The sequence below is a fragment of the Labeo rohita genome, chromosome 8 (genome assembly GCF_022985175.1).
Source record: "Labeo rohita strain BAU-BD-2019 chromosome 8, IGBB_LRoh.1.0, whole genome shotgun sequence".
Classification (NCBI taxonomy): Eukaryota; Metazoa; Chordata; class Actinopteri; order Cypriniformes; family Cyprinidae; genus Labeo; species Labeo rohita.
Genome location: NC_066876.1, coordinates 23740734 through 23755401, shown reverse-complemented (window position 1 = coordinate 23755401; position 14668 = coordinate 23740734). Strand labels below are relative to the sequence as shown.

The following is a 14668-nucleotide window of genomic DNA, read 5'->3' as shown; positions in this document are numbered from 1 at the left end:
TGAAGTCAGCCAAAGCAGAAGTTTGGCTCTCTCTCTGGCTGGTGCAAACCTGGTTTCCGTCTGCTATGTCTGGTACAAATTCTCACATCAAATGAGTTATTCTGACAGTTTCTACTATATTTTACTTTACTTCACCAAAACACGTGAGAAGTTTGGATCAGGTCGCTGGTGTCAAGTCCCAGAAGAAATGCATACTTTAGAGTAGCCTTCAGAATGCAAGGAAGGTATTTTCTTATCTGTGGGGAAAGCTTTTAGTAAATCGTATGAAAGCATAAAAGTCTAGTCAAAGTTCTGGTGGGACTGTTTTTAAAAAGACGAGTGAACAGTAATCCATTCCATTTATAAAGGTCTTCTACAGTTAAAAGCAGTGTCAGGTATGTAGGAAGTGTAAAATGGTGGAGAACAGAGGGACGGGATGAGAAAAGGGAGAGATAAACATGCAGAATGAGTAGAGTGAAGAGAAAAAATGGACGAGGGCAAGAGAGGCCTGCTGGATTGAGTTAGATGTAATTGCTGTGAGCTCATGTTGGCAATGTAGAGTGACAACCAAGCCAGGGCTCTCACAGGGCTGAACTCAACTCTCTCGCTCTCATACCAGATCTTTCTTCCACTTCTCCTACACACACCAGATGGAGCTCACTCACACGCATTAATCCTACTAAAATGATCCCATTTACATCATTCTGATCCACTTCAAGCACACCAACCGCTCTGCTAGCGCCGTTTCCCCCACTGCTGTCCTCTAGAGAGCATAACAGCCACTAGTACTAGCTTAGCCTGCATGGTAAAACTCACCAGAACACCATGTGACAGAAAAGAACACGGCCAAACCTCCAGAACATTATGTTCTCTAATGAGGCAGCATTCACGCAAGCAGGGATTTATTGGGTTTTACCTCACAGTGGAAAGAACACTGTCTTTGCCCATATTCTTGCCCGTACTGTTCTCCACTTTGCAGAGCTGTATGAAAAAAAACAAAGTCTTCACCCTATTCACAGGTTATGTGTAGTATGTAATAAAAATGAACAGTGAGACTTTTAATGTTTTGTAAAGAAGTCTCTTCTACCCACCAAGCCTGCGTTTATTTGATCCAAAATACAGCAAAAGCAGAAATATTGTGAAATATTTTTAGTATTTAAAATAACTGTTCTATTTGAATATACTTTAAAATGTAATTTATTCCTGTGATCAAAGCTAATTTTTAATCATTACTCCAGTCCTCAGTGTCACATGATCCTTCAGAAATCATTTTAATATGCTGACTTGCTGTTCAAGAAAAATAATTATATTTAAAATTTTCAGTATTTTTTGATAAATAGATAGATGCAAAGATCAGCATTTTTTTTAACATTATACCTTTCAAAAGTCAGTCAGTATAATTCATGTTTTTTTTTGTTTTTTTTTTTTAAAGAAATTATAGACATGAATACTTTTATTTAGCCAGGATGCTTTGAATTGATCAAAAGTGATGATAAAGACACTTATAATATTACACATGGTTTCTATTTTATATAAATGCTTCTGAACCTTCTATTAATCCAAAAAGCAGCAAATCAGTTCAATATTATAATGATTTCTGAAGGATCATGTGACTAGAGTAATGATGCTAAAAATTCAGCTTTGAAATCACAGGAATAAATTACATTTAAAAATACATTCAAACAGAAAACAGTTGTTTTAAATAGTAAAAATATTTCAGAATTTGACTGTTTTTGCTGTATTTCAAAAACATTAAGAATTTCATATCAACCCCAGACTGTTTAATGATAGTAACATTGTATTATTTAAATATATCATAAATATATAACACACAAAAATTATTACAAATACATAAATATGTACACTTTTTAACCTCAATCACTTTTTAACCTCAATCTCTTTGGGAATCTTAAAAAAATAGTTTTAGAGTTATAGATCTTTACTATTATTTAACCTCCTAACTATAAATAAAGCATTGTTTGTGGCACTTTTGCATGTTCATTTTTTAGCATTATTGTTTTAGCATTAATAAACACAGACTCTCTATAAGTATAATTTAAGCTGTAGCTGATTGAAAAGCTTAAAGATTACACAGTCCATCTAAAACATACAGGTTCATTATATACGAATATATATTTGAATCTAATATTCCGCTGTTAAAAACATCCCAACATACAGTATTATACATTTCTAGTGTAGTTCCACTTGTCATCCTGCAGGTGGAGACAAACCACAACAATTGAGTGAAAGTAAACTGCACATATGCTTCGCATTGATTTATCAATAGCTCCTAACGTCTCGTCTCTTCTGTGTGGATTCTCCGAAAAGACGTGATGTTGGATAGCTATTTTAACAATATAGTTAAACATTTGTACGGTTTAATATTTTAACCCATGGTGGAAATGTAATCTGCACATTTCTGCATTAGAAATTCGACCCCAGAAACCATTAAGTATTTTTAACATTATGAGTCAGACCACCAACAGGAAACATGACGCTGTAATGGATTAATGATGTCAGCAAAGCAGTTCGTACCTACACACACACACACACACACACACACACACTCCAACCAATTAATCGGTGAAACGGCACACAAACAGAAACCACAGCTCCTGTGTCTTATATTTTAATAGAAAAAGAAAACATTGAAAATAAAAATTAAAAAGGAATCAATCCAGTAATCATAATGACAGATGTTCGGCCAGCGCTGTGTCCCCCAAAGTGACCCCACCCCACCTCATACAGTTTAATGGTCTCAGGCTGACAACCAAATTCATTTTAGCCAACATGACTGAACGCAACCGAGTGAGAAACTGAGGTAAACACTAGCTAAACACACACACACAGGCCTAAGACAAACACCTCAACTCTTTGACAACGATTAACACAGTCAGACCTGGCTCTGACACAGATTAACACAAACACAGCCCTCCAAACACAAAAAACATCACAGACAACCCCAGTTCTCTGCTGTAGTTTCATCACAGTCCATTACCTGTATTAAAGGGCAGCATAAACAGTCAATACAGATCTTTAAGTCAAACGCTGCCAGTTTGCGGGTGGCTGTAAGGGATAAATTTGGACGTGTGTGTGGGTAACTAGTCTGGACTGTATTTCCGTCCATTTTCTGAGAACTTTACAAATAATAGCAGGATATACAAAAAGAAAGTGTGAACCTGTGTGGGGAAAGAGGGTGTGGTGATTATTTTAGCTTTAGGTCTTTCCCTGTGTGAGCGAGCTTGTAATGGGGTCACCGTACAGCCCTGACCTTTACAGCACAAGCTTGAAGAGGTCTGATCTATGCAATAAGCAAAAAAGAAACCAAAAACACATTTATGGAACAAACAAATCAATCTTGACAAATTAAAAAAAGGTCCTTCAAAAGGCAGGAGTCCAGACTTGAATGTTCAAAAACTTGCCACGACGCTCTTATCAAAATAATCAGCCATATAGTTGCTCTTAATAAAATATCTCTCTTGTTCGATCATTTCTCCCCCCCAAAAACCCACAACACTCCATCTTTACATTCACTCCGCATTATCATCTCCAGAGGATGTTCGTAAGCTCTCTTCTGGTTCCTCCATATGTCAGTTTTTTCTCTGGCCTGCGACTTAAAACAAGGACTGGGAGGGGCATCTTGTCTTTTTTTCTCTCCATATCCTTTCATCTTGCTTTCCTCGACATAATCTCTCTCTCTCAGCCAGGATGGAGGAAGGGGGCTGTTTCGATGCTGGCCGTAGGAGGACAGGAGCGGAGGGGGACGGGGGTCCTCGTTTCTCATCAGAGTGAGTCTGTGTTGATAATACATCAATCAAGCTGTTCTTTCTTCACCCCAAACCATCTAGATCTCCAAGCAAGGCAACCCCAAGAGAGGAGAAGGGGTCAAGGGTGCAACAGCCTATGAGGAAAAGTCCTGCATTCTCTCGCTCTCACAAGCACACGCTCTCACGCACTCGCACGCACACTCGCTCTCAGACCGACAGAGTGTTACAGACATAGGAAACACTGATTTTTGAGTTCACACTCTCTCTCTATTTCCATCTCTGGCAAGATCTGGCGCCTCGCTGCTATGTCACATCATCCTCCTCTTCTGAGCAGTAGTCCCGCCCCTAGAGAATATGGAGAGAGAGAAAGGTTAATAAGTGAATATGAGTTTCTGTCCTAACTAGCAGCGAGAACGATTAGCAGCGCTACATTTTGGCCGTTGCCGGGTATCTCCAAACACAAATAAGACTCCTTGGACCAAAAATCTGTTTCTCATAAATATTCAACATCATCTATGGATGAGAACAGAGGAAAGCCAGTTTCCGCCACTGAATAAACAAAATAAATGTAACTGAACTTTTTTTCAGTTTTGACATTTTTTTCTCAGAATTCTCAAGTTCACACCTCGGAATTGTTTTTGGTTCCACCACAGATTAAAAAAAAAAAAAAAAAAAAAAAGGTAATTGGGACTCACAGTTCGGACCTTCTCAAAATTCATACTTTTTTGCATTTAAGAGTTTATATATATAATTCGGACTTCTCAAAATTATCGCAATTGTGAAACATTAACATCTCGCAATTATGTTTTTTGGTTCCACCACAGATTAAAAAAAAAAAAAAAAGGTAATTGCGACTTTTTCTCAAAATTCAGACTTTTTTTTTGCAATTGAGAGTTTATATATCATAATTCTGACGTTTATTCTCAGAATTATTGCAATTGCGAAAATTTAACATCTCGCAATTGTGATTTTTGGTTCCACCATAGATGAAAAAAAGGTAACTGCAACTTTTCCTCACAATTTGGACTTTATTGCAAATAGAAGTTTATATATCATAATTTTGACTTCTCAGAATTATCGCAATTGCAAAAATTTCACATCTCGCAATTGTGTTGTTTGGCTCCACCACAGATTAAAAAAGATAATTGCGACTTTTTCCTCACAATTCTGACTTTTTTGCAATTAAGAGTTTATATGTCATATATCTGACTTTGCTTCTCAGAACTACTCCAATTCCGAAAAGTTAACATCTCGCAATTATGTTTTTTGGTTCTACCACAGATTAAAAAAGGTAGTTGCAAATCTGACTTTTTTGCAATTAAGCGTCTGATTGTTCTCTCAGAATTATCACAATTGCGAAAAGTTAACATCTCGCAACTGTGTTGTTATGGTTCCCCTACAGATTAAAAAAGGTAATTGAGACTTTTCCCCTCACAATTTAGACTTTTTTGCAATTAAGAGTTTATATTTCATAATTTTGGTTTTACTTCTCAGAATTATCGCAATTGTGAAAAGTTAACAACTCGCAATTATGTTTTTTGGTTCCACCACAGAGTAAAAAAAAAGGTAATTGCGACTTTCTCACAATTCAGATTTTTTTGCAATTAAGAGTTTATATATCATAATTCTGGTTTTTCTATTCATAATTATCAAAATTGTGAAAAGTTGACATCTTGCAATTATGTTTTTTGGTTCCACCACAGATTAAAAAAAAATGTAATTGAGACTTTCTAGGGAACATTAAATATTATTAAATATTAAGCTATGGGTTTAATTAAGTGTAGTGCATTGAATGAGTTCTGTTCACACACTGTTGTGATTGGGATGTTGCATGCAGAATTTTCAGTGCCACTGTGGAAATAATTGCTTATCGTTATATTAGGGGTGTGACGAGACACTTATCCCATGAGACGAGACGAGACACGAGACTGGGTTCACGAGAACGAGATGAGACGAGATTTTTAAACTTTTCTTAAGAAATCCTCAATGATGAAATACATAGGGAAAACAGTCTTTTATTCAGCTGAAAAAAAAGACAAAATGCAAAAAAATGTAGGTGCATTTTGAACTTTATGAAATTAAACTTCCATTTGAATGAATTATTTGCAGTAATAACATTTAAACAAGAGCGTCACGATTCTGGATAAATTAAGAATCCCAGCTGTTTTAATAAATTGGAGAACATGATTCTCTCACGATTCTGGAGAAAAAAAGATTAGAAAACTAAAATTAATTTACTAGTGGTTCTGACAAAATGTTAATTGCTAAAGTCTTTTAAAAACATATATTCATTTAAACAAAAAAACAAAACAAAACAAAAAAACATTCAATGAAGGAGTCAATGTCTTACTTCATTAAGACTTGTTTGACTATTAAAATCTCCTGAATGAATGATTTAATTATATACTTTTTTAAACCAGCAGTTGTTGCCACCTCCTGACGGAAGAGGATAAGCGTTACAAGACATGCAAGTGTTAATATACTTTCGTTTTGATTGCTACTGTAGACAATACGTGATTATACCCAAACTATAAACTTCCCAGTACTTCTATTATTTAAATGTCTGTAACACAGAAATAATGATTACAATGTGGTTGAAAAGACTGTTTGTGTTTGCTCTTTCTGCTTTCAGATTTACCCCGACCCTCTGGTTCATTAACATGGGCAGCGACGATGTAAAACAGTCCTAATTCACATGGCTAAGTCATTGTCATTCAGGAATAAGATTGCGTGGGTGTTTCAATTGAAATCTCGATATTTTAAGGATTAATCATGCATCTCTAATGTTTTAGAAATGCAAAATGTTTTGCAAATGATATCATCACGAGATCTCGCAAGACACATGGCATCGTGCCACGAGATCTTGTCACATCCCTACGTTATATGTATATTTTTGTCATATTTAAAATCAATTTAGTTCTCTTAAAATAAAAAAAAGAATAAACAACGCACGTGGTGCGACATGCTCGGTTTTTCCAGGCGTGTCCACGATTCAAATGAGTCACGCTGTTTTCCAGGAACTCTTTATTATTTTATTTTATTTTTTGTGTCCGTTATCAAATTAACGATTCAAAAAAGTTTAGATTTAATCAATTTTATACCAACTGATCTCAGACCTCAAGCGAGACACAGGCAGATATGAGAGGGAGAGATAAAGGAGGAAGTACCAGGAAAAAAAGCACAGCCATAAATGTATCATTTTATCTCCAGAGGTCTACAGGAAGTACCCGGCAGGCGATGCACATGACGGAAGGACAAGACAATCTTTTAAATGTCACAATCTAGATAAACGAACAGTCCTTGGAAGGGTGGTTTCATGTACACTGGCCCTTTAAAATCTCTAACCCATCTGCTGCCTGCTGTACTTCTGTGCCTTGTTTTTTTTCCCTCCCTCACCTTCTCAATCTTCTCATCCAGCATTCTGAAGAACTCCTGCTGACTCTCTGACGTATGTATGCTGGGAGAAAGAGAGAGATGGAGAGAGAGAAAGAGAGGAAGTTAGTGGGGGTAGGAGAAGGGAAGCAACAAATACACTAGAATTTTCCATTACAACAAGCATAAAGAACACACACACACACACACACACACACACAAAGCTACCAGCTCCTGTAGGATCCAGAGTGGCTGGGCAGGAATCATTTTTATAGACACATTACTGCAGGGACCATAAACCCCTGCCTCCACACACACATACAGCACATTAACTGAGCATTACTCCATCGACACACACACAATAATGAACTGTTCATTCTTAATGAACATACCCGCAAACACATTTTCTCTACATCCAGACGTTTTGAACACCATATATATTAGCTTTCTGTTTAATGTGTTCGTAACGTTCAAAGTCTAGTGAAAATAAAGTCCATTAAGTCGTAAAGAAATAAAATATTAATGGTTAACAGATCATAAATTAATTTACACTCAAGTAGTTATAGATGTTTTAAAACTTACTTTCATGTACTGCCCAGTTAAACGCTAATGGTTTAATAAATAACTAAAAGTATTACCCAAAAATTAATTACTTAATTTACCTTAAAGGGGACATTGGATGCAAAATTTGCTTTTACATGGTGTTTGCATATAACTGTGTCTATGAGTGTGTGGACACAACCACTCTAGAATGTTAAAAAAAAAAAAAAAAAAAAAAAAACATCCATTCACTCCTTTTTTATCCTTAAAATCTCAATTAATCAAGCCATTTTTATTTTCTGAGCAGTATGATGTCATACTGTTCAAGCCCCGCCTACAACTGCTGACTGTCTCTCCCGTATGGGCATATTTTCACCCTAAGCTAGTTGTATGTTGTCTGCCATTTTCTCCCGCTGTAGGCAGTGCAGGTGTTTTGTAGTTAGATGTAAAGGTGAACATAAGAGTCTTTATTTTCTCCCAACATCAGAGCCACTGAGGACACAGTGGATTCGTTTTTTTTAATGGTAACGTGCCACAGAATACAGAAAAAACAGAAGGGGTGGAGTGAGCAGGAGCTCATTATCATTTAAAGAGACATGCACCAAAACGGGTCACTGTGAACAGAGCTCTTGTTTTACACGATCACTAAGGAATTTTAACCAAAGTATTTTGCAGCCATTTCATGAAGACCTCAAAAAACCATATTAACTTGAAAATGTCCGTCCGATGTAGCCTTTAATTTGTTTTTAAGACATGTATTATTTTCTGTTTTCCATTGAACAATGTACTCACCTCTTTGTCATCCAAAATTCTTGTCTTTCTTTCTTCAGTTGTAAAAAAATGTTTTTTTGAGGAAAACATTTCAGGAATTCTCTCCATATAGTGGACTTCAATGGTGCCCCAAAGTTTGAACCAAAATGCTGTTTAAATGCAGCTTTAAATGGCTCTAAATGATCACAGCCGAGGAAGAAGTGGTCTTATCAAGCGAATCGGCCACTTTCGAAACAAATTGACAGTTTATATACTTTTTAACCTCAAATGCTTGTCTTGCCTCGTCTCTGCGATGTGCATTTAAACTCATATTTTGGAAGTTTAAACTTAGGGGCACCACTAAAGTCCACTATATGGAGATTATTCCTTAAATATTTTCCACAAGAAACAATTTCTTATCGACTGAAGAAATTTATTTTGTTGCACTATCATAGAAATAAAGAAAATATGGGTTTGAAATAGGGCTGTCATGACTTTCACTACACAATTATAGTGGCCAAATGAATTCAGAATAATGACACTGTCACAGTTTATCATCAATACAGGTACATTGTTTGTTTGCTGTAGTTTAGAAAATGATAATAAAATATGACAAGAACTCAGAGTTAAACTGTGTCAGAAATTCATCTTGATAATGTCAGATAGCTTTGATAGAAAGGTATATAGTGGATTACAATCAACCAAAAAATTCGGAAAACTGATAGTATGACAATATTTATGACCCTGGACCACAAAACCAGCCTTAAGTAGCACGGGTATCAATAACGGGTCGCAATAGCTAATAATACATTGTATGGGTCAAAAATACAGATTCTTCTTTTATGCCAAAAATCATTAGGATATTATGTAAAGATCATGTTCCATAAAGATAATTTGTAAATTTCCTACCGTAAATATATTAAAGCTTATTTTTTAATTAGCAATATGCATTCTTAAAAACTTCATTTGGACAACTTTAAAGGCGATTTTTCGCACCCTCAGATTCCAGATTTTTAAATAGTTGTATCGTCTGAACAAAAAATACAAATCAATAGAAAGCTTATTTATTCAGCTTTCAGATGATGTATAAATCTATTTTTTTTTTTTTTTTTAATTGACCCTTAAGACTGGTTTTGTGGTCCAGGGTCACATTTACACAACTTTCAATACTTCATTGACCAATTTACCAAGCAATGGTTAATTGTGTTCAGTCTGTGGTTTTAAAAGTTTGCATTAGCAATTCAAGAAAAAACACTTAAGCAAAACATGGTCAGGTCAAAGTGTCTGAATAATTTACTGGTAGTCCACTGTATGAAGAATTTGTGGGTATAATGTGTCACAGTTTACTTTATTTTGCTATCCTCACTTACCTAAATTAACTATAGTGTCCTGCACCCACTAGTAAAAAAAAATATCAAAAATTATATCTGGTGTCTGAATAATTTTTGGTTTGACTGTATATTGCAGGACCCATGGATTTGAAACTACAGGAGGTGAAATAAAATGACATTTACGTGACTTTTAACAAAGAAAATCATTATAATATATTTGCGATTGCGTTATTGATGCTTTAGAAATGCAATTTGACTAGAAATAATTACACCAATAAAACACTTTGAAATTGACAATTGTATCCGAAGGCAATAAACACCATGTTTACATACAATAACTTGTGAAACATATGGCACATTACGCTCAAACAGAACATGCAAATGAGATCCACAGAGGATAAGACAGGCCACAAAGCAAAACAAACCACACACAATTTAAAGACTTCTGGCACATTTTCAACAGAGCAAGAACTCTAATGCCCTCACCCACACACAAAACAAACAGAAACACACGCACACCGTAAACAGAAAGACACATGTATAAACCCACTCACTTTGTCTTGTTGGCACTGGGCCCAGGCACCTCTTTGTGCTGTTTGGTCCTGTTCTGCGTCGAGCTCTTCTCCTGCGAACACACCCGGAATGAACACGTTTTCACTTACTACTGTTCAAAACAAAGCCAAATTCAGCCTCCGCCGAGAGTCCCTGGTGGCCCTCCGGTGCAGAGGCCCTGCCGACTTCTGGACGTGGGCCAGAACCAGCTTCTCTGCCTGGAACACAGTGTGATACAGAGGCCCTGGGAGTGACCTTCCTCTGGCCACTGCTAATGAGAAAGCTGCCCTGCTGAGAGACAGCGAGAGAGAGGGCTGCCCTCGCTTTCACTGCGTCTCCATTCTCCTCTAACCCCCCTTATCGGAACATGGGCATCCGAGCACCTGCTCCGCCTGTACAACTTCATTAAGCTTGGCATATCACGGAAAAAGGACTTTACTTGCTCTATTTGAAATGGTCTACGTAGACATACTTATTCACAATGCAACCAGACAATGTGTGACCCTGGACCACAAAACCAGTCATTAGGGTCGATTTTTTGAAATTGAGATTTATACTGCATCTGAAGGCTGAATAAATAAGCTTTCCAATAATGTATGGTTTGTCAGGACAATATTTGGACAAGATAAAACTATTTGAAAATCTGGAATCTGAGGGTGCAAAAAAAAAAAAAAAAAAAAACAAAATATTGAGTAAATCACCTTTAAAGTTGTCCAAATTAAGTTCTTAGCAATGCATATTACTAATCAAAAATTAAAGTAGTAAATGTACAAAATATCTTTATGGAACAGGATCTTTACGTGAAATCCTAATGATTTTTGGTATAAAAGAAAAATCTATCATTTTGACCCATACAATGTATTTCTTGCTACTTAAGACTGGTTTTGTGGTCCAGGGTTGCATTTGTGGAAACTAAGATGCAAAAATGTAATTCTTAACACATTGTCGAAATCACAAGCATTAAGAAACAGGACAAACAAATAAATACAGATAGGATAATCAAGGTCGTCTGTATAAGAAATACATTGGGAATCTGACATTGTGGATTTTCAAATTTGAAATATATGTTAAGGACTGTATTTTGGATAACATATAACATAATGATGCATTTTGCACCCCTGCTGAGCACATTAACATATAACATGAACATATGGTGACCCATATTTGCATATCAATGCCAGTATTTAACAACTTGGCAGTGACGTTATTACTGCTTTAACAGGTAAAAAGGTTAGCCAATCATAACAGGGTAATTTACATAGTCTTAAAAGTAAAGTAGTTAAACAGCCAGTTTAATTCTTAAGGTCATTATCTAAGAAACCTTAACGAAAAGGGATAGTTCGCCCAAAAATGAAAACACAGAAGAGAACAAATTGTTGAATAAAGTCATTATTTTTATTTTCTTTGCACACAAAAGTATTATTGTAGCTTTATAACATTATGGTTGAACTACTTAAGTCACATGGACTATTTTAACAATGTCCTTACTACTTTTCTAGGCCTTGACCTGTTGCCGTCTAAGCAGGGTCAGAAAGCTTTCGGATTTCATCAAAAATCTTAATTTGTGTTCCGAAGCTGAACGAAGGTCTTACGGGTTTGGAAAGACATGAGGGTGAGTAAATAATGACAGAATTTTTATTTTTGGGTGAACTATCCCTTTAACCTTATTAGTTAAGTAGTAAAAACCAACATGCATGTGTAAGAAATAAAATAAATAAAATAAAAGTAAACAAATACCAATTATTATTTTAATTAGTATTATTACAACAATAAGAAAAAGAAGTATAATTATTATTACTTTATTATTACAAATGATAAAGCTTCCTCATTAGACAGAAAAAATCAGTCTAGACAAGTCCAGACGTCTGAGAATTTAATGAGTGCGTGTATAAAAGATGCATGTATATTAGATTTTGTCTGGTAATGTGAGTGTCTAAGCATGAGAGTGAGAGGCTGTGACAAAAGGGAAAAAATGTGTCAGAATTTCCCTCTCCCACATTCCAAACATGTCAGCACATGCGTGCACTGCATACGCTTAGTTTTACTTCTCAATGTATAAGCCAACAACAGGCATATGAGCCTCAAGCGCTGTGCGTATGTGAATACAAAGCAAAATATGATAGACAGCACCGCACTGGAAGAATTTCCCAGGTGTGCATGTGTGTGCGCAATGTGGATGCATGTTTTGCATCTCACCAGGTTCTCCTGGTTGCGTGCGTTTACTCGGTCTTCTTCTCCACGCATGTACTTCACCTCCTCCACTCCCTTCATCTTATATTCATCTACAATGACAGAAAGAAAAAACACAAATTAGAGTTTCATTCTAGTACTGTCTGAAATGATTCACAGAGAAATGAAACTTCTATCATTTACTCAACCTCACGTCATTCCAAACCCGTAAGACCTTCGTTCATCTTCAGATTAAGATATTTTTGATGAAATCCGAGAGCTTTCTGACCCTGCATAGACAGCAACACAACTGACACGTTCAAGGCCAAGAAAGGTAGTAAGGACACTGTTAAAATAGTCCAAGTGACAGTGGTTCAACCATAATTTTATGAAGCTATGAGAATACTTTAATCAACAACTTCAGATCAGATTTCATCAAAAATATCTTAATTTGTGTTCTGAAGATGAGCAAAGGTCTTGCGGGTTTGGAACAACGTGTGAATAATTAATGACAGAATTTTCAGTTTTGGGTGGACTATCCCTTTAAATTGTAAGTTATTCTTTTCTATTGTATGGCTGTATAAGATATAGCGCATGAGTCATATAGACCATTCACATGACACATTTATGGTGCTTTTTATAATTTTAGTGCTTCACAGCCTTATTTCTCATTCGCTTCCATTATACTGATAAGTGGTCATATTCTTCAAGACCTTTCTTTGTTTTGCAGAAAAAAGAACAACATGCACGTTTGGAACAACGTGAGGGAAAGAACTCACATTTGAAACAACTTCAACCCAGACCGTTTTGGATTTTGCCCTTTCCCAGCCATCGGTAATTACCGGCGGCCATGTGCATGTTTGCATGTCCATGCATTCACTTCCTCATAACACATACACACACCCACACATCTACATAAATCCGTCTTTTACTCTGTCTACAAATCAGCGTGAGGCAATCACAGCCCACTCAATCTCTGTTTATCTTCGCCTCTATCCGTCTTTCTCTCCTTTTCTTGCTGTGAACTCCCTGTCAGTTACCATCATGACAGCTGGAGTGGGCAGCCTGTGAATGTGACTCAGTGCAGCCCATCAGCACAAGCACAAAAAGCGAGAAAAAGGAAAAAAAAAAGAGAGGAATATAAAAGGAGAGAGAAAAAAAAAAAAAAGAGAGCGAGCAACACCGCCAGTCTTTCACAGCTTGAGGAATGTAAACATGTCTCTGCACAAAAGACCACGCTTCAACATGCTGACAAACACACACACAGCCAAACCAAAGAGAAACGTCACGCACAAATTAAAATCAAACTTTAACTGATTTGGCTGTGATGTGTTACACAAAACAGGCCTCTTGGTTCCCAAAGAGCCAGATACATAAACGCATATACATGCATACGTACAACTACATTTCTCTTCTCCCACACACACACACTCTCGTGTGTACACAAGTAGCGTGATAGCATGACTAAAAAAGGAGATCTGAGAGACATATCATTCCTAATCCATCTTTTCAGGACGAGAATCATCCGAGAAGCGCACATCTCAGAGAAACGGAGGACATTCGAGCAGCTCACCGTGAGGGAGAGTGACATTTTGTCAGTTTAGTATGTTCCAGACGGGCTATTTTTGGCAATAAGATGAGAGGTTCTCTTATGTAGGGATATTTCGATTGGCTAATTAGTGATAACAGCATGATGCCGACCTTTAGGGCCTGATGGAGAGAAGGATGCTTGCTTTCTCAATAGACAGAAAGGCAATAAGGTTGGCCTCTGTGGGACTTTTATTATTTTATGCTATTATACTGGAGTATAATATTATAGTAGAGCAAGGACAGAAATGAGAAATGTTGCAAGCTGGATTCATAAGCACCATGGGATGTGTTAAAAAATGACTGGGTGAAATATTTTAGTTATGAAATTAAAACTCTGAATATTGAGTTGATTTTTATGTGCCTTTTATTAGGCCATTCCATTTCCTAAAGGCTGTGATTGTAGGCAGTTTTGTGCCTGCTTCTTGTGTCATGACTCATGAGTATGACAGTACCAAGGCAAGATATTTTTACAGCATCTCGGATTTTTCCATTTCAGTGTTTAACTCCTGAAGACAGAGTTGGGCAGTTCAATTACTGCCAAATTCAGAGAAACTAAACAAAAACAAATTCATCCATTTATTTATGGCATCACTAAAATTGTTCAATTAGATCCCAGTA

At 36.4% G+C, this 14668-nt stretch overlaps 1 protein-coding gene across 1 annotated transcript in view; it reads right to left on the bottom strand.

Moving 5' to 3' along the window:
- Positions 1–2592: 2592 nt before the first annotated feature.
- Positions 2593–14668, bottom strand: part of zgc:92140 (uncharacterized protein LOC447854 homolog) — a 40791-nt gene continuing 28715 nt past the window's right edge. Inside the window, exons 3-6 of the mRNA XM_051117712.1 lie at positions 12488–12573; positions 10294–10364; positions 7143–7203; positions 2593–4091 (exon numbers count right to left, since the gene is read on the bottom strand). Coding sequence (XP_050973669.1) covers positions 4050–4091; positions 7143–7203; positions 10294–10364; positions 12488–12573 — 260 coding nt within the window. The 3' untranslated portion in view covers positions 2593–4049. The remainder of the gene's footprint in view (positions 4092–7142; positions 7204–10293; positions 10365–12487; positions 12574–14668) is intronic.